This window comes from Petromyzon marinus, assembly GCF_048934315.1.
Source record: "Petromyzon marinus isolate PM22_M1 ecotype Great Lakes invasive population chromosome 80 unlocalized genomic scaffold, UKy_Petmar_22M1.pri1.0 chr80_unloc.3, whole genome shotgun sequence".
Taxonomy (NCBI): Eukaryota; Metazoa; Chordata; class Hyperoartia; order Petromyzontiformes; family Petromyzontidae; genus Petromyzon; species Petromyzon marinus.
This window is the reverse complement of record NW_027422631.1, coordinates 656,513-675,841: the sequence shown is the minus strand read 5'-3', so window position 1 is coordinate 675,841 and position 19,329 is coordinate 656,513. Positions and strand designations below refer to the sequence as shown.

At 53.5% G+C, this 19,329-nt stretch overlaps 1 protein-coding gene across 1 annotated transcript; it reads right to left on the bottom strand.

The window, feature by feature from the left end:
• Positions 1 to 2,224: 2,224 nt before the first annotated feature.
• On the bottom strand, positions 2,225 to 18,904 carry LOC116937522 (uncharacterized). Its single transcript, XM_076058928.1, has 9 exons — positions 18,689 to 18,904; positions 16,603 to 16,770; positions 15,060 to 15,136; positions 14,053 to 14,242; positions 11,948 to 12,109; positions 10,815 to 11,080; positions 10,026 to 10,093; positions 9,074 to 9,336; positions 2,225 to 6,485 (listed from the first exon to the last, which is right to left on the bottom strand). The coding sequence occupies exons 1-9, from the start codon at positions 18,807 to 18,809 to the stop codon at positions 5,536 to 5,538; spliced, it is 2,265 nt and encodes a 754-aa protein (XP_075915043.1). The 5' UTR covers positions 18,810 to 18,904; the 3' UTR covers positions 2,225 to 5,535.
• Positions 18,905 to 19,329: the final 425 nt, after the last annotated feature.

The following is a 19,329-nucleotide window of genomic DNA, read 5'->3' as shown; positions in this document are numbered from 1 at the left end:
GATAGAGGTAACTTTACCTCAGGTAGAGGTAACTTTACCTCAGATAGAGGTAACTTTACCTCAGGTAGAGGTAACATTACCTCATATAGAGGTAACATTACCTCAGGTAGAGGTAACGTTACCTCAGATGGAGGTAACTTTACCTCATATAGAGGTAACATTACCTCAGGTGAGGTAACATTACCTCAGATAGAGGTAACTTTACCTCAGGTAGAGGTAACATTACCTCAGATAGAGGTAACTTTACCTCAGGTAGAGGTAACATTACCTCAGATAGAGGTAACTTTACCCCAGGTAGAGGTAACTTTACCTCAGATAGAGGTAACTTTACCTCAGGTGAGGTAACTTTACCTCAGATAGAGGTAACTTTACCTCAGGTGAGGTAACTTTACCTCAGGTAGAAGTAACTTTACCTCAGATAGAGGTAACTTTACCTCAGGTAGAGGTAACTTTACCTCAGATAGAGGTAACTTTACCTCAGGTAGAGGTAACTTTACCTCAGATAGTGGTAACTTTACCTCAGGTAGAGGTAACTTTACCTCAGGTAGAGGTAACTTTACCTCAGATAGAGGTAACTTTACCTCAGGTAGAGGTAACTTTACCTCAGGTGGAGGTAACATTACCTCAGATAGAGGTAACATTACCCCAGGTAGAGGTAACTTTACCTCAGGTAGAGGTAACTTTACCTCAGATAGAGGTAACTTTACCTCAGGTAGAGGTAACTTTACCTCAGGTGAGGTAACTTTACCTCAGATAGAGGTAACTTTACCTCAGGTAGAGGTAACTTTACCTCAGATAGAGGTAACTTTACCTCAGGTAGAGGTAACATTACCTCATATAGAGGTAACATTACCTCAGGTAGAGGTAACGTTACCTCAGATGGAGGTAACTTTACCTCATATAGAGGTAACATTACCTCAGGTGAGGTAACATTACCTCAGATAGAGGTAACTTTACCTCAGGTAGAGGTAACTTTACCTCAGATAGAGGTAACTTTACCTCAGGTGAGGTAACTTTACCTCAGGTAGAGGTAACTTTACCTCAGATAGAGGTAACTTTACCTCAGGTAGAGGTAACTTTACCTCAGATAGAGGTAACGTTGTGTCAAAGTAACCCTCACGTAGTGCAGGCCGCGTGCCACTGTAATCGTTAAACACAACGCTCGCGTGACGTCACCACCTCACTTCACGCGGCAGCCTCGAAGTGCACCCAGCCTGGCACAGGCGCCGTGGGGACGTCACCGTCACTGAGTGGCCAATGGCGGTGGTTGGTGGTGGGGGGGAGTGGGGGGGTAACGGGGGTGGGAGGGGTGGGGGGTAACGGGGGAGTGGGGGGGGGCGAGACGCGTGACGTCACCACGCAGTGACGTCATCAGAGTTTTTAAGTTAATTTTTTTTATTCTGGAGGAATCCGATGAGCTGTGAAGCTCTTTATTATCCACAGACGTCCACAGTAGGTGCACGGGGTCAGAACGCCACAACAAACACAATACAATAAACACCATGGGAGTGCAGAGTATAGGAAAGGTAGGCACGTGACCAACACAACTCTGTAGGGGCGTGTGAATTGAAGTCTGTGGGGGCATGTGAATTGAAGTCTGTAGGACAGTGTGATGTGAAGTCTGTAGGGGCGTGTGAAGTGAAGTCTGTAGGGGCGTGTGAATTGAAGTCTGTAGGGGCGTGTGAATTGAAGTCTGTAGCGGCGTGTGAAGTGAAGTCTGTAGGGGCGTGTGAATTGAAGTCTGTAGGACAGTGTGATGTGAAGTCTGTAGGGGCGTGTGAAGTGAAGTCTGTAGGGGCGTGTGAATTGAAGTCTGTAGGGGCGTGTGAATTGAAGTCTGTAGCGGCGTGTGAAGTGAAGTCTGTAGGGGCGTGTGAATTGAAATCTGTAGGACAGTGTGATGTGAAGTCTGTAGGGGCGTGTGAAGTGAAGTCTGTAGGGGCGTGTGAATTGAAGTCTGTAGCGGCGTGTGAAGTGAAGTCTGTAGGGGCGTGTGAATTGAAATCTGTAGGACAGTGTGATGTGTAAGTTTGTTGGGTCATAGTTTTACCATCCTTGACGTGCAGGGATGACGACTAGGATCGGTGTTGTTAGGATCAGCGGCGAGCAGTTGTGACCAGGTGCTGCTGTGTGTAACGATTACAGATGACAGTGAGGGGGAAAAAAGCATTTGATCCCCTGCTGATTTTGTACGTTTGCCCACTGACAAAAGAAATGATCAGTCTATAATTTTAACGTTAGGTTTATTTGAACAGCGAGAGACAGAATAACAACAAGAAAATCCAGAAAAACGCGAGTTTAAGAGCCGGGAGCCAACAACAGCTTGGGGCTCACAATGGCTACAGCGACTATTGGAACGGTCGATGCGGCCTCTGCGTTGAACAGCAGGAGACAACGGGTACAGTCTGGTTCCGCTACAACGCCGCGTGTTAGTTCTAACGACGCCAACTGGATGACGTAACGCCGTGAATGTATCGTAAGGGGATACATGCCGTCCGTAACGCGGACGCGGCTTGGATGCGACGCGACCGAGCGAACGGAACTACGTCTCAACGCGAGCAGGAATAAGCGGTTCTACGTGCGGCTGCCCTCGGCGTAGCGGCGTCGCAACGAAGAGGAGGCGTTGGGATGCTGCTGGATGCTTCTAGACGCTACCCAGGCACCTCGGTCTTAGTCCCGCCTCTGTCTTGCCCATCATCTCGCGTGTTATCGCGGACCACGCTTCACCCCCCCCACCCCCCCTATAGTTTATATTATTTCTCCACAACACGGTTGTTCTTCAGGAACGCAACAACCAGCGCCACGTTGCAGGAGAACGACGGACCGTGAACGCGCTTCGACGATTCGCGGCAACGCGACGGCAACACAAAGCGCCACGCGCGGTCTCTCGCGACCGGCGGTATCTGCGACGAAGGTTTTTGTCGTCGTTGCCGCCGGGTTAGATGGCGTCGGATCACAATCCTGGCACGTCGCCCGATGAAGCCGGTCGCCGTTGTTATTTAATCACCGGCGAAACGTCACCGGTACTCGAATTGTAAACGCTGTGGTGGGTTCACTCTCCCCGACACACAAGCGCCGTGTGTGCTGAAGTTGGTAACCAATTGGCACGTTTCGTTTACGTGACAAACCCTGACTGATTGGCCGTGTCAGGCGATGGTGGTGGGTGACGGTGGGTTAACGACACAATGTTTATGTTTACGAGATCTCTAACCCAACAACAACAACAACAAAGAACAAACCTCTGTCACGGAAAAGTGTCACCACAGAGCAAGTCGCTGGGACCTCCTGGAGACACTGACACAGAGCAAGTCGCTCCCACCTCCTGGAGACACTGACACAGAGCAAGTCGCTCCCACCTCCTGGAGACACTGACACAGAGCAAGTCACTCCCACCTCCTGGAGACACCGGCACGGGCTGTGTGAGCTGGGCTGCCTTCACAACCAACGAGACGCCGGCGCTGCCAACTGGGACCAAGACGTCAGCGCTGCCTCCACCGGTCCGGTGAGGTCATTCTCAACAGCAGGTTTTTGTTTTTTTACTTCACTTTACTTTTCCAGGTAAGGCCCCCACTGAGCTGTGTGGTAGCGACCTGCCTATCACAAATGACGGCGGCGCACCGAAGTGGCTTGTCACGTGACATTTACAGCAGGCAAATACTCTGAACGCATGTTGAGATGTTAACCACCTCTCCTGGTATACAGGAGATCGTTGGTTCGATTCCGACCCTGACGCCTGCTGTATATTTTGAGTTTGCGCATCTCTCTCTCTCTCTCCCCGTGGTCGTGTGGATTTTTCTCCAGGTCCTCCGGTTTTTCCCCTCGACATTTAGAATCGAGATCACGCAATTAGAGTATCTGGCCGCTATCAATGTCCACACAATGATGAGCCACTTCGTTGAGCTTTCATTTGTGATGGCCAGGTGGTAGCGTCTGATAAAAGAGCCTCTACATATTCTGTTGGACCTTACTTAGTAAAATCCCAAGATAATTTTTGTTAGTTTAAGTAAGTATATAATTTTAAACAGAATCACAAACTAACGCTCAACTTTCTTAACCGTGTAAGAGTCAACGCGCGCCACCACCGTGCGACGACACGCGAGCAACCGGAACGACGCAGAGAATCTCTCAACACTTTCCTGCGTCTGAGACATCCGCAGAGTTGTAGGGTGGGTGTCACGGTTCATTGGGTGGGCGTCGCCGTTCACGGGGTGGGTGTCACCGTTCACGGGGTGGGCGTCGCCGTTCACGGGGTGGGCGTCGCCGTTCATGGGGTGGGCGTCGCCGTTCACAGGGTGGGCGTCGCCGTTCACAGGGTGGGTGTCGCCATTCATGGGGTGGGCGTCGCCGTTCACGGGGTGGGCGTCACCATTCACGGGGTGGGTGTCACCGTTCACGGGGTGGTTGTGACCATTCACAGGGTGTCACCAGTCACAGGGTGTCACGATTCATAGGGTGGGTGTCACCGTTCACTGGGTGGGCGTCGCCATTCACGGGGTGGGTGTCGCCGTTCACCGCAGAATCCCACGAATTGAGCGAGCGGCTGCTGCTGTTGTTGTTATCAAGACGTCGTTGCTCACCGCAGAGAAGCGTAGCGACACGACCGCCGCCACTCTGCGCTAGCCGGCACCAAAACTGTGCCACGCTCCCTGCCCCGCGTGGCCCTGTGGGAGCCTCGCTACCGATAAAGTTACTTTAGTTCTCACTGCGTTTCGTTGTGACGACGACGACGACGTTCACGCACGGCGCGCGGCGTCGTCGCAACGGCAAAGGGTCAAAGTTCACGCCGGGAACATTTTCAATGGGGGAGGCAGCAGCAACAACACGCAGGGCGATCCAAGCGCAGATGCCCCACTCATACCTACACCCCCCCCAACGCCCTCTCTGAATATTTTTTCAGACCGCAGGAATCCGATGAGCTATGAAGCTCTTCTCCGCAGATCTCCAGCCGTTCCACAGATGTCCTCTCCTACCAACCCCCACCCCACCTCCTCCCCGTAGCTTTCCTCTCAGCAGCAAAGTGAATATCGCGCGAGCGATGGCTCGGGGCTACGGGACTGAGTGCACGGAGATTCGTGAGCGGACGCCACCTTCGTCATCGGCCGCGGTTCGGCCTACCGCTGGATGGGTACGCACTGTACGTACTGTACGTACGTCGCACGGGGCAGGGCTACGAGACGGCACGCGGTGCTCACGGAGACCGGCGGGAGACGTGCAGACTGGGGTATCTGTAGGTGGATCGCCCTGCGGTGCCCCCCTCTAGGGTAACAACAGTGCAGCTCTGCACGGGGGACTCTGCACACTCACACACACAGGGACCCCCAGGTGGTGGGGGTGGAGGTGGGGGACGTGCAGTGGTTGGTACCGAGAACTCCGCACTTGCAATCGAGGGGTGGCCGGGTCGGTTTAATCTCCCGCCCCCCACAGGGTGTGAGGCAGGTGTAGGAGGATTCCGTAGGTTTCCGTGTTCACATTCAAAATCAGTTTCAAGAGTGGCACAGCCTCGGCTAATCACGTGGCCTGTTGTTGTAAACTAATTCACAGCTCGGCGTTGTGCGCTTTGTGCTCAGGATGGCTGACTTTTCTGTTTCCACGTGGATGAGAAAATGCATTCTGGCCGGTGTGTGTTCTCTGGTGGCTGTGAAGAGTTGATGGCCGTGCAAACGCCTTCTCACTCACGGTGCATTTGAACGGCTTCTCTCCCGTGTGTGTTCTCTGATGGCTGTGAAGACTGGATGGGTCTGCAAACGCTTTCTCACACACGGTGCACTTGAACGGCTTCTCTCCCGTGTGTGTTCTCTGGTGGCTGTGAAGAGTTGATAGCCGTGCAAACGCCTTCTCACACACGGTGCACTTGAACGGCTTCTCTCCCGTGTGTGTTCTCTGGTGGCTGTGAAGATGTGGTAGTTGTGCAAACGCCTTCTCACACACGGTGCACTTGAACGGCTTCTCTCCCGTGTGTGTTCTCTGGTGCCTGTGAAGATCTGGTAGTTGTGCAAACGCCTTCTCACACACGGTGCACTTGAACGGCTTCTCTCCCGTGTGTGTTCTCTGGTGCCTGTGAAGAGTTGATAGCCGTGCAAACGCCTTCTCACACACGGTGCACTTGAACGGCTTCTCTCCCGTGTGTGTTCTCTGGTGCCTGTGAAGATCTGGTAGTTGTGCAAACGCCTTCTCACACACGGTGCACTTGAACGGTTTCTCTCCCGTGTGTGTTCTCTGGTGTATCTTCAAGCTACTCTTGCGGTCTGTGCTGTATGGACATTGGTCACACTGATGACTTTTGTCACTGGGCTTAGTGGGGTGTCTCCTCTGCACGTGATGCTCTAGACTAGAGCGGCAGATGAACTGACGGTTGCAGGCAGGACACGGCAGCCTTGTGACCTCCACACCCACTCCACCTGCGTCATCCCAGAGGCACAAGACGCACACACCAACACCTAGACATGAACACTCTTGAACACGTGTGTGTGTGTGTATATATAAAGGTAAAGGTCCCCAACAGCCATATCAGACTGTTGGGCAAGTGCTGTTTGCGAGTACCTATGAAGGCCGGCATGGCACAAGAGGGAGTAAGTGGCCAACACCAGGCCCGGCCGCTTTTGTCTCTCCAGTGGCGATGTTTCCATGTTTAAGCTAGGTATTCATTTGAGGCTGAGTCAACCTAGGGGAGGCCTAAACATTCACCACTGACTTTGACCGTGAGTGGGAATCGAACTCAGGTGGCCGGGTTCGTAGTGCAGTGGGCTCCATTCTATATACACACACAGAGACAAAGAACTCCCGTCTAGCCTGTATACACTTTTGGGACAAGTGTTGTTATCGGGCACCGATGAAGGCCAGCACGGCACACGAGTGGGAGGGTGGCCAGCACCACACATGGCCGCCTTTGTCTTCTCAGTGGCGATGTTTACTACTACACACCACACCAGTTACTAACTTGCACCTTATCAGTGTGGGTGGTGCCTATAATCTCTGGTGAGCAGTGGCTATCATCTCTGGTGAGTGGTGGCTATAGTCTGGTGAGCAGTGGCTATCATCTCTGGCGAGTGATGGCTATCATCTCTGGTGAGCGTTGGCTATCATCTCTGGTGATTGGTGGCTATCGTCTCTGGTGAGTGGTGGCTATCATCCCTGGTGAGTGGTGACTATCATCTCTGGTGAGTGGTGGCTATCATTGCTGGTGAGTGGTGGCTATCATCTCTGGTGAGTGGTGGCTATTATCTCTGGTGAGTGGTGGCTATCATCTCTGGTGAGTGGTGGCTATCACCTCTGGTGAGTGGTGGCTATCATTGCTGGTGAGTGGTGGCTATCATCTCTGGTGAGCTGTGGCTATCATCTCTGGTGAGTGGTGGCTATCACCTCTGGTGAGTGGTGGCTATCATCTCTGGTGAGCAGGGGCTATCATCTCTGGTGAGTGGTGGCTATCATCTCTGGTGAGTGGTGGCTATCATCTCTGGTGAGTGGTAGCTATCATCTCTGGTGAGTGGTGGCTATCATCTCTGGTGAGTGGTGGCTATCATGTCTGGTGAGTGGTGGCTATCATATCTGGTGAGTGGTGGCTATCATCTCTGGTGAGTGGTGGCTATCTTCTCTGGTGAGTGGTGGCTATCATCTCTGGTGAGTGGTGGCTATCATCTCTGGTGAGTGGTGGCTATCATCTTTGGTGAGTGGTGGTTATCATCTCTGGTGAGTGGCGGCTATCATCTCTGTTGAGTGGTGGCTATCATCTCTGGTGAGTGATGGCTATCATCTATGGTGTGTGGTGGCTATCATCTCTGCTGAGCGGTGGCTATCATCTCTGGTGAGTGGTTGCTGTCATCTCTGGTGAGCAGAAGCTATCATCTCTGGTGAGTGGTGGCTATCATTGCTGGTGAGTGGTGGCTATCATCTCTGGTGAGTGGTGGCTATCATCTCCGGTGAGTGGTGGCTATCATCTCTGGTGAGTGGTGGCTATCATCTCTGGTGAGCGGTAGCTATCATCTCTGGTGAGTGGTGGCTATCATTGCTGGTGAGTGGTGGCTATCATCTCTGGTGAGTGGTGGCTATCATCTCTGGTGAGTGGTGGCTATCATGTCTGGTGAGTGGTGGCTATCATCTCTGGTGAGTGGTGGCTATCATCTCTGGTGAGTGGTGGCTATCATCTTTGGTGAGTGGTGGCTGTCATCTCTGGTGAGTGTTGGCTATCATATCTGGTGAGTGGTGGTTATCATCTCCGGTGAGTGGTGGCTATCATCTCTGGTGAGGTGGCTATTATTTCTGGTGAGTGGTGGCTATCATCTCTGGTGAGTGGTGGCTATCATCTCTGGTGAGTGGTGGCTATCATCTCTGGTGAGTGGTGGCTATCATCTCTGGTGAGTGGTGGTTATCATCTCTGGTGAGTGGTGGCTATCATCTCTGGTGAGTGATGGCTATCATCTATGGTGTGTGGTGGCTATCATCTCTGCTGAGCGTTGGCTATCATCTCTGGTGAGTGGTTGCTGTCATCTCTGGTGAGCGGAAGCTATCATCTCTGGTGAGTGGTGGCTATCATCTCTGGTGAGTGGTGGCTATCATCTCTGGTGAGTGGTGGCTATCATCTCTGGTGAGTGGTGGTTATCATCTCTGGTGAGTGGTGGCTATCATCTCTGGTGAGTGATGGCTATCATCTATGGTGTGTGGTGGCTATCATCTCTGCTGAGCGTTGGCTATCATCTCTGGTGAGTGGTTGCTGTCATCTCTGGTGAGCGGAAGCTATCATCTCTGGTGAGTGGTGGCTATCATTGCTGGTGAGTGGTGGCTATCATCTCTGGTGAGTGGTGGCTATCATCTCCGGTGAGTGGTGGCTATCATCTCTGGTGAGTGGTGGCTATCATCTCTGGTGAGCGGTAGCTATCATCTCTGGTGAGTGGTGGCTATCATTGCTGGTGAGTGGTGGCTATCATCTCTGGTGAGTGGTGGCTATCATCTCTGGTGAGTGGTGGCTATCATCTCTGGTGAGTGGTGGCTATCATCTCTGGTGAGTGGTGGCTATAGTCTGGTGAGTGGTGGCTATAGTCTGGTGAGCAGTGGTGAGTCTCTGGTGAGCGGTGCTCACAGTGTTCCTCGCTTGGTGGAGGCTGCACGGGCTGCAGGTCTCTGGCGGTGGCCCTGGGAGCCAACTCGCTGCTGCTGCTGCTGCTGCGTCGCGAGGGCCCGGCCTCGCAGGCGATGCCCAGCTCCTGGGCGAACTCCTCGCCGTACCAGACCAGCAGCTCAGAGCCGGGCCCCACGGCACGGAACGTGCGGTAGTAAATCTGCCCCCGGTGCTGGAAGGCCACCAGGTTCTGCTCCTGCTCATTCCTCGCGCAGTTGACGAACCTGCGGGGGCAGACGCAGGGGGCGGGGTGGGCGCCGTTAGCGAGCGCCTATTAAGGGCCGGCACTGGGCGCTACGTTGGGGTGGTGTGGCTGGAACCACGCTCAGTACCGGGTGCTCATTTGATGCAGAGTCGACCAAGGGGAGGCCCAGGGTCTCTGGGTGCAGTGGTTCTGGTCTCTGTGTATGGTGGTTCTGGTCTCTGTGTGTGGTGGTTCTGGTCTCTGTGTGTCGTGGTTCAGGTCTCTATGTGTAGTGGTTCTGGTCTCTGTGTGTACTGGTTCTGGTCTGTGTGTAGTAGTTCTGGTCTCTGTAGTGGTTCTGGTCTCTGTGTGTGGTGGTTCTGGTCTCTGTGTGTGGTGGTTCTGGTCTCTGTATAGTGGTTCTGGTCTCTGTGTCATGGTTCTGGTCTCTGTGTGGTGGTTCTGGTCTCTGTAGTGGTTCTGGTTTCTGTATGTAGTAGTGCTGGTCTCTGTGTGTAGTGGTTCTGGTCTCTGTGTGTGGTGGTTCTGGTCTATGTGTAGTGGTTCTGGTCTCTGTGTGTGGTGGTTCTGGTCTCTGTGTGTAGTGGTTCTGGTCTCTGTGTGGTGGTTCTGGTCTCTGTTTGGTGGTTCTGGTCTCTGTAGTGGTTCTGGTCTCTGTGTGGAGTGGTTCTGGTCTCTCTGTGTAGTGGTCCTTAAGACACGAATCACCTCATCCAATTTGATTTTGATTCATCCTGAGCATCAACATATTCACGATCCTTTTTGTTTTTGTAAATCTGAAACACACACGCACACGAGCAGATCCACGGATAATTCATGTGAGTTGGACCGTAACTTGAACTTCTTTCGTACCGGACGTAGCCAACCGTGCTGATCGGAGGTGCGGGGGGAAGGACAACAAACTAAACACTAAGAGCAGTTCTAAAGAAATGAATTTTAAACGAGATCAGCGGCGAGGTGTCGTGGTTTATTTTTGCGTAAGGAGCGCGTGAGATGGAACCACGCGTCTGTGGTTCCTCCTCGCGCATCGAAGTTGTTCTGTCCTTGCGAGCGAGCGGCTGCTGTGGGTTACAAGTTGAACTCATAATGACGTTAAATTTTGGGTCTCTCTATGAATCTGTGGGTCTCTGTGTGAGTCTCTGGGTCTTTGTGCGAGACTTTGAGTCTCTGTGAAAGTCTCTGGGTCTCTCTGTGCCAGTCTCTGGGTCTCTGTGTGAGTCTCTGGGTCTCTGTGCGAGACTTTGGGTCTCTGTGCGAGTCTCTAGGTCTCTGTGCAAGCCTCTAGGGCTCTGTGCGAGACTTTGGGTCCCTGTGCGAGTCTCTAGGTCTCCGTGCGAGTCTCTGGGTCTCTTCTGTGTGAGTCTGTGGGTGACTGTGTGAAGCTATGGGTTTCTCTGTATCTCCCTCACGAGCCTCCTCTCCACACACACGACGTCGATGATGATGTAGGAATAGGAGAAGGCTGCAGCAGTGGCAGCAGCATCAGCAGCAGCTCACCAGCCAGCAGTACTCGCTCACGGGGTTCTCCTCAGACACCTCTCCCTGGTAGGGCCCAAACATCACCCCCTTGGGCAGCTTCTTCCTGTTGCTCCACACCCCGAGGCCGGCGCCGGCGATGGAGGAGGCGCCGACGGTGAGGCCCTGGGGCAGGCTGAGCCGGGCCCTGTCGGCCACTCCCGGGGTCACGGCCGCGTCCGCGATGAACTCTGGCGGGCCGTGCACGGAGCACTCCCCCAGGTAGAAATCCCTGCACAGCTCGCAGACTGAGAGCCACAGCAGCAGCAGTAGCAGGAGGGGGGCGAATCGCAGTAGCAGCAGCAGCAGCAGTGGCACTGTGAGAGAGTGAGAGGGTGAGGAGCGCTCCAGACAGATGCCTCCCTCCCTCCCTCTCTGCATGGTGAACTTATTTAGCTCGCCCATCGGAGATGTATCCCCTGTCACCCTCCCTGCATCCCTCCCCTCCCTCCCTGCATCCCTGAGCGAGGGAGCAAAAGAGAGAGAGGTGAGTGAGAGTGCGAGAAAGGGAGCGTGTGAGAGGGAGGGCAAGGGGGAGAGAGTGAGAGGGAGCAGGTGGAATATATCGAGTAAGAGCGCGGGAGCAATAGAGGGAGATAGGTGAGAGTGTGAGAAAGTGAGAGTGTAACAAAGTGAGAGAGATAGGTGAGAGTGTGAGACAGTGAGAGTGTAACAAAGAGAGAGAGATAGGTGAGAGTGTGAGACAGTGAGAGTGTAACAAAGTGAGAGAGATAGGTGAGAGTGTGAGACAGTGAGAGTGTAACAAAGTGAGAGAGATAGGTGAGAGTGTGAGACAGTGAGAGTGTAACAAAGTTAGAGAGATAGGAGAGAGTGTGAGACAGTGAGAGTGTAACAAAGTGAGAGAGATAGGAGAGAGTGTGAGACAGTGAGAGTGTAACAAAGCGAGAGAGATGGGTGAGAGTGTGAGACAGTGAGAGTGTAACAAAGTGAGAGAGATAGGTGAGAGTGTGAGACAGTGAGAGTGTAACAAAGCGAGAGAGATAGGTGAGAGTGTGAGACAGTGAGAGTGTAACAAAGTGAGAGAGATAGTTGAGAATGTGACAGTGAGTGACTGAGACAGTGAGAGAGAGAGGTAGAGGGAGCAGGGGTCTCACAGAAGAAGTCGTCGTCCTGGGGCTCCTCCACCTCTGTGTAGACTTTCCTCTCGCGCTGCCGCAGGCCGTAGCGAGAGCGAGCGCTGAGCGACACCGCCGCAGCCTGGGCGGAGGAGGCCGGCGGCACGGAGGAGCCTGCGGGCAAACGCGGCGAGATGTTGACTCCCTCACGTGGTCTACGAGAGGTCGTGGAAGCGATCCCGACCCTGACGACTCACCCTGTACGTGTGGAGTCTGCGTGTTGTACCTCCCCGTGGTTGCGTGGATTCCGGTGAGAATAGAGGGGAGCGTGGAGTTCCGGTGAGAATAGAGGGGAGCGTGGAGTTCCGGTGAGAATAGAGGGGGAGCGTGGAGTTCCAGTGAGAATAGAGGGGAGCGTGGAGTTCCGGTGAGAATAGAGGGGAGTGTGGAGTTCCGGTGAGAATAGAGGGGAGTGTGGAGTTCCGGTGAGAATAGATGGGAGCGTGGAGTTCCGGTGAGAATAGAGTGGAGTGTGGAGTTCCGGTGAGAATAGAGGGGAGCGTGGAGTTCCGAAGAGAATAGAGGGGAGCGTGGAGTTCCGGTGAGAATAGAGGGGAGTGTGGAGTTCCGGTGAGAATAGAGGGGAACGTGGAGTTCCGGTGAGAATAGAGGGGAGCGTGGAGTTCCGGTGAGAATAGAGGGGAGTGTGGAGTTCCGGTGAGAATAGAGGGGGAGCGTGGAGTTCCGGTGAGAATAGAGGAGCGTGGAGTTCAGGTGAGAATAGAGGGGAGTGTGGAGTTCCGGTGAGAATAGAGGGGAGCGTGGAGTTCCAGTGAGAATAGAGGAGCGTGGAGTTCCGGTGAGAATAGAGGGGAGCGTGGAGTTCCGGTGAGAATAGAGGGGAACGTGGAGTTCCGGTGAGAATAGAGGGGAGCATGGAGTTCCGGTGAGAATAGAGGGGAGTGTGGAGTTCCGGTGAGAATAGAGGGGGAGCGTGGAGTTCCGGTGAGAATAGAGGGGAACGTGGAGTTCCGGTGAGAATAGAGGGGAGTGTGGAGTTCCGGTGAGAATAGAGGGGAGCGTGGAGTTCCGGTGAGAATAGAGGGGGAGCGTGGAGTTCCAGTGAGAATAGAGGGGAGCGTGGAGTTCCGGTGAGAATAGAGGGGAGTGTGGAGTTCCGGTGAGAATAGATGGGAGCGTGGAGTTCCGGTGAGAATAGATGGGAGCGTGGAGTTCCGGTGAGAATAGAGTGGAGTGTGGAGTTCCGGTGAGAATAGAGGGGAGCGTGGAGTTCCGAAGAGAATAGAGGGGAGCGTGGAGTTCCGGTGAGAATAGAGGGGAGTGTGGAGTTCCGGTGAGAATAGAGGGGAACGTGGAGTTCCGGTGAGAATAGAGGGGAGCGTGGAGTTCCGGTGAGAATAGAGGGGAGTGTGGAGTTCCGGTGAGAATAGAGGGGGAGCGTGGAGTTCCGGTGAGAATAGAGGAGCGTGGAGTTCAGGTGAGAATAGAGGGGAGTGTGGAGTTCCGGTGAGAATAGAGGGGAGCGTGGAGTTCCAGTGAGAATAGAGGAGCGTGGAGTTCCGGTGAGAATAGAGGGGAGCGTGGAGTTCCGGTGAGAATAGAGGGGAACGTGGAGTTCCGGTGAGAATAGAGGGGAGCATGGAGTTCCGGTGAGAATAGAGGGGAGTGTGGAGTTCCGGTGAGAATAGAGGGGGAGCGTGGAGTTCCGGTGAGAATAGAGGAGAACGTGGAGTTCCGGTGAGAATAGAGGGGAGTGTGGAGTTCCGGTGAGAATAGAGGGGAGTGTGGAGTTCCGGTGAGAATAGAGGGGGAGCGTGGAGTTCCGGTGAGAATAGAGGGGAGCGCGGAGTTCCGGTGAGAATAGAGGGGAGTGTGGAGTTCCGGTGAGAATAGATGGGAGCGTGGAGTTCCGGTGAGAATAGAGTGGAGTGTGGAGTTCCGGTGAGAATAGAGGGGAGCGTGGAGTTCCGGTGGGAATAGAGGTGGAGTGTGGAGTTCCGATGAGAATAGAGGTGGAGTGTGGAGTTCCGGTGAGAATAGAGGGGGAGCGTGGAGTTCTGGTGTGAATAGAGGGGAGCGTGGAGTTGCGGTGTGAATAGAAATCACCGCTGCAGGCTACGCACCTCCACGTATCCTCTGGAGCACCACCCTCAGGGCCTCCTTGCAGGCGGTGGCTCTGCGCTCCAGCCTGAACATCGCCATCCTGGCCTTGTGCACCTCCCTCAGCTCAAATCCCCTGAACTCCTCCTCCTGCTGCTGCTCCTCCACGCCCTGCAAGATGCTCCACACGTACTCCAGGGCTTCCGCTTTAGTCTGAGCGGAGGGGGCGGTGGGGTGAGGGGTCGGAAGGGGGTGTGGGGGACAGAGTTGGTGCGGTGACCAGCGGTGGCTAGGAGATGTTAACTCCCTCGCCTGGTACGCAGGAGGTCGCGGGTTCGATCTCGACCCTGACACCTCATCGGATTCCTCCATTACAATACATATTCTAATTCTGATATTCTGATTCTGTATATCTGATTCCAGACATCAAGCAGAACCATGCCGTCGTCATGCTGAACCTCCGTGGGTATGGCAGGCCAAGACTCTTCTACGAAAAGTAAAAAGTAATAAAATACAAATTAAGATTCTTCCACTGATCTGTGTTTCGTCATTTCTGTACGACTCCAATAATTTTGATCGTCAAAATCGCCAAATTTGCGGAGCTCCGCTGCAAATACAGGGAGACGAGAGGTGAGGCAGCGACGAGCTCAGCCTCCCCTCTGATTGCGCAACCCCTCAGAAACTGGATGGAGCGCGGGCAATAAGCGCGTGCCTGTTACTATCTCTCTGTAATGATTGGAATTATACAGAAATGACATTTATAACAGAGCAGTGGAAATTTTTATTTTTTACTTTTCGTAACAGCTATTTTCATTGGAGTATATGACAGGTGAGGCTCAAGCCTCGCCTGCCTCCCCTGACCGCACGTCCCTGGTATAGTAGTGTTTAGTAGTCCGTACGTATGTTGAATTTCTTTGGCACCGTACGTAGCCAACCTCGCTAATGGGAGGTGCGTGGGAAGGTCAACAAACTAAAGACAACAACAACAGCAGCTGTAACGAGAGGAGTGCCGTGCGCTGTGCACAGAGACCTTGCGCTTGCTGGGAGCTGCCCTCGCGTGCGACTCTCCCACGGTAGCCCAGCGTGAAGCAGCCCCCTTGCCTCCTCCTGCGTGAACACACGCACACACGTGTGAACACACGCACACACGTGTGAATACACACACGTGAACACACGCACGTGTGAACACACGCACACACGTGAAAACACGCACACACGTGAACACACGCACGTGAACACACGCACACACGTGTGAACACACGCACACACACGTGAACACACGCACGCACGTGTGAACCCACACACACATGAACACACGCACACAAGTGAACACACGCACACACGTGTCCATGTGTGTGAACACATGGATACCCGTTAACACACGCACACACGTGTGAACACACCCACGTGTGTATTTACGCATGCAGGCATTTACTCACTCACATATTTACAAATAAATTAATGATCTCCCTTGTGCAGCCTTAACAGACTGTTATCACAGGACAGAACCAGGTTCCATGGGTGGGGGTCTCTGTGTGAGTCTACAGGGGTCTCTGTGTGAGTCTACAGGGGGTCTCTTCGTGAGTCTTCAGGGGGCCTCTGCATGAGTCTACAGGGGTCTTTGTGTGAATCTACAGGGCGCTCTGTGTGAGTCTACAGGGGGTCTCTGTGTGAGTCTACAGGTGGTCTCTGTGTGAGTCTACAGGGGGTCTCTGTGTGAGTCTACAGGGGGCCTCTGTGTGAGTCTACAGGGGTCCCTGTGTGAGTCTACAGGGGTCTCTGTGTGAGTTTACAGGGGTCTCTGTGTGAGTCTACAGGGGGTCTCTGTGTGAGTCTACACAGGTCTGTGTGAGTCTACAGGGGGTCTCTGTGTTAGTCTACACGGGTCTATGTGTGAGTCTACAGGGGGTCTCTGTGTGAGTCTACAGGGGGTCTCTGTGCGAGTCTACAGGGGTCTCTGTGTGAGTTTACAGGGGTCTCTGTGTGAGTCTACAGGGGTCTCTGCGTGAGTCTACAGGGGGTCTCTGTGTGAGTCTACGGGGGGTCTCTGTGTGAGTCTACAGGGGTCTCTGTGTGAGTCTACAGGGGTCTCTGTGTGAGTCTACAGGGGGTCTCTGTGTGAGTCTACAGGGGGTCTCTGTGTGAGTCTACAGGGGGTCTCTGTGTGAGTCTACAGGGGGTCTCTGTGTGAGTCTACAGGGGGTCTCTGTGTGAGTTTACAGGGGTCTCTGTGTGAGTCTACAGGGGGTCTCTGTATGAGTCTACAGGGGTCTCTGTGTGAGTCTACAGGGGGTCTCTGTGTGAGTCTGCAGGGGGTCTCTGCGTGAGTCTACAGGGGTCTCTGTGTGAGTCTACAGGGGGTCTCTGTGTGAGTCTACAGGGGGTCTCTATATGAGTCTACAGGGAGTCTCTGTATGAGTCTACAGGGAGTCTTTGTATGAGTCTACAGGGGGTCTCTGTGTGAGTCTAAAGGGGTCTCTGCGTGAGTCTACAGGGGTCTCTGTGTGAGTCTACAGGGGGTCTCTGTGTGAGTCTACAGGGGGTCTCTGCACGCTGTGCAAGCGCCCTTTTACGTTTGCCTCCTCCGCCTCTTCGTCCTCCGTGCACCGCCACCTCCTTCCTCTTCCTCCTCCTCGTCCATTCCTCGTCGGAGTCGCTCGACCGCCCGCACTCCGCTCCATTCCCCCTCGCCCTGCGCTTGCCGCGTGCGCGCATGAACTCGGGCTGGGCCGGGTTCATCCCTGCGCAAGGAGGCAGTCGGTCATTGTTATTTGGACGTATTGGCGGTACACCGGTGCAGCATAGCGACACACCGGTTCCTCGTAACACAGTCCTGATGATGTGATTATTATCGGAGAGTGTTTGTTTGTCGTGTTCGCCACAAGCACGCGTGGTTAATGCAGTAGCTTTGATTCCTTGCAAAAGGAATAATCTATTTGGTGTGTGGACATCTTAACGCCTCCCTCCTGTTTGATTGCCAGAAAGGGAAAAATCGATTTTTATTTTTCACACTTTGATACTCGCAAAAAGGTCCCGTCATGTAGCTGCTCATCCCGAGCTATCAATGCTCTCGATGCTGCATTGTCTTTGTACCGGTCGCCTTTTGGTGTTGTTCTCTGGTCTGACACTGGTGAGACTAGACCATGAAGAAGGCTGTCTCTGGGGTAGACCAATCAGTTTCAAAGACAACGATTAAATATTATCAGAGAGTGTTTGTTTGTCGTGTTCGCCACAAGTACGCGTGGTTAATGCGGTAACTTGATTCCTTGCAAAAGCTACAATCTATCTGGTGTTTGAACATCTTAACCGCCTCCTGTTTCATTCCCCTAAAGCGTAAAACCTATTCTTATTTTTCACAGTCCCGACGGCGTCGCTGTCGCCCCTTGAGTGAGCTGCAGGACTCTCCGTCAGAAGTTGCACTCAGATTCAGCAGCCGCGTCCCCCATTCCGAACGTGCGGTGGCGACACCACGAGTCGTATCGAGGAACCGTCCCACCGAGTCTCTAGGGGCACGAGGAGTCAAATCTTGCCGCTGGAGCACGGAGCAGCCGCTGGAGCACAGAGCAGCAGATCGTCATCACACTGGGCACGACTGGAGCACGGAGCAGCAGATCGTCATTAGACTGGGCGCCGCTGTACGTCAACAGACTGCGAAGCTTCGTGTTCAATTCTGCTCGTGTCACGTTCCGTCTTCCTGCCACTACGGCATCACGACAACTGATTTTGACGCACCACCACCACTACCACCACCAACCCGAAATATCCTTCTGTCCGGTGTCTCGAATCGCGAGGAAAAAAACGTAATTATTGCCAAAAATGTGCTGATTATTTTACACAGCGTAACGGTGTACCACCGCCACTACGTTCATCTATATAATGTGGCTGCTACAACAACACCAAGCAATACAGTAAACACGATAGGAGTGCAAAGTATAGGAAAGGTAAACAAATCACACACACACACAAAATAAACTATTTTTGTAAATGTTGTGGGTTTACTCTCCAACATTAGGAATCCGATGAGCTATGAAGCTCTTTTTCACAGATGTCCCATAGGGGGCACGGGGCCAGGAAAGTTACAACAACGACACAATACACAAACTAAATCTATTTTTACTTCACCAAGTGAAGTCCACTGAGCTATCGGCTTCTTCTTCAGAAGCCACCTGGCTGCCACAAATGACAGCTCAACCAAGTGGCTCACCACGTGGACATTTACAGCAGCAGCCAAATACGTTAAACGTGTGATGTTGATTCTACATTGTGGAGCGACAACCCAGAGGACAGGCATCGAACCCACGACCTCCTGTAGACCAGGCGAGGTAGTTAACATCTCACCGGGGAGAGACACACGCAGACTCCAGATATATGACAGCCATCGTCAGGGTCGGCATCAAACCCACGACATCCTGTAGAACAGGCGAGGTAGTTAACATCTCACCGGGGAGAGACACACGCAGACTCCAGATATGTGACAGGCATCGTCAGGGTCGGCATCGAACCCACGACCTCCTGTAGACCAGGCGAGGTAGTTAACATCTCATAGCCACCGTGGCGCCCCGTGCATGGCACTCTGCTACGACGTTCTGGTCTCATTATCATTATAATCACTACGACAATTAGTTTATTTGTGAAGAGGCTCGGGCCTGCCGTACCCACCGAGGTTCAGCATGACGGCGTGGTTCTGCTTGATGTTCCTGTAGCGCCGCTTCTCGCACTCGGCCAGGTCGCCCCACTCGGCCTTGGTGAAGAAGCCTCTGATGTCTCGGAAGTCGCCCATCTCCTGCTGCTGAGGCGCAGAGACACGGAGGGGACGAGACGCGGACGACGGTCAGACGCAGTCACGGAGAAGCAGTCACGGAGACGGAGTCACACGGATAGCGAGTCACGGAGATGGAGTCACACGGATAGCGAGTCACGGAGATGGAGTCACACGGATAGCGAGTCACGGAGATGGAGTCACACGGATAGCGAGTCACGGAGATGGAGTCACACGGATAGCGAGTCACGGAGATGGAGTCACACGGATAGCGAGTCACGGAGATGGAGTCACACGGATAGAGAGTCACGGAGATGGAGTCACACGGATAGCGAGTGACGGAGATGGAGTCACACGGATAGCGAGTCACGGAGATGGAGTCACACGGATAGCGAGTGACAGGGATACGAGACAAAGATCCCCCGTGTGGCCTTAACAGACTGTCTGGGCAAGCGCTGTTAGCGAGCAGCGCCTATGAAGGCTGGAACGACGCGCGAGGGGGTGGGTGGCCAGCACCACGCCCGGCCGCCTTTGTCTCCCC

Coding starts and splice junctions, on each gene's coding strand:
- LOC116937522 (XM_076058928.1), bottom strand. CDS start 18,809: ATGGGCGACTTCCGAGACATCAGAGGCTTCTTCACCAAGGCCGAGTGG. Junction 14,243..15,059: donor CAGCTCCCAGCAAGCGCAAG/GTCTCTGTGCAC, acceptor CCCTCCGCTCAG/ACTAAAGCGGAAGCCCTGGA. Junction 11,081..11,947: donor CCAGGACGACGACTTCTTCT/GTGAGACCCCTG, acceptor TGTGGCTCTCAG/TCTGCGAGCTGTGCAGGGAT.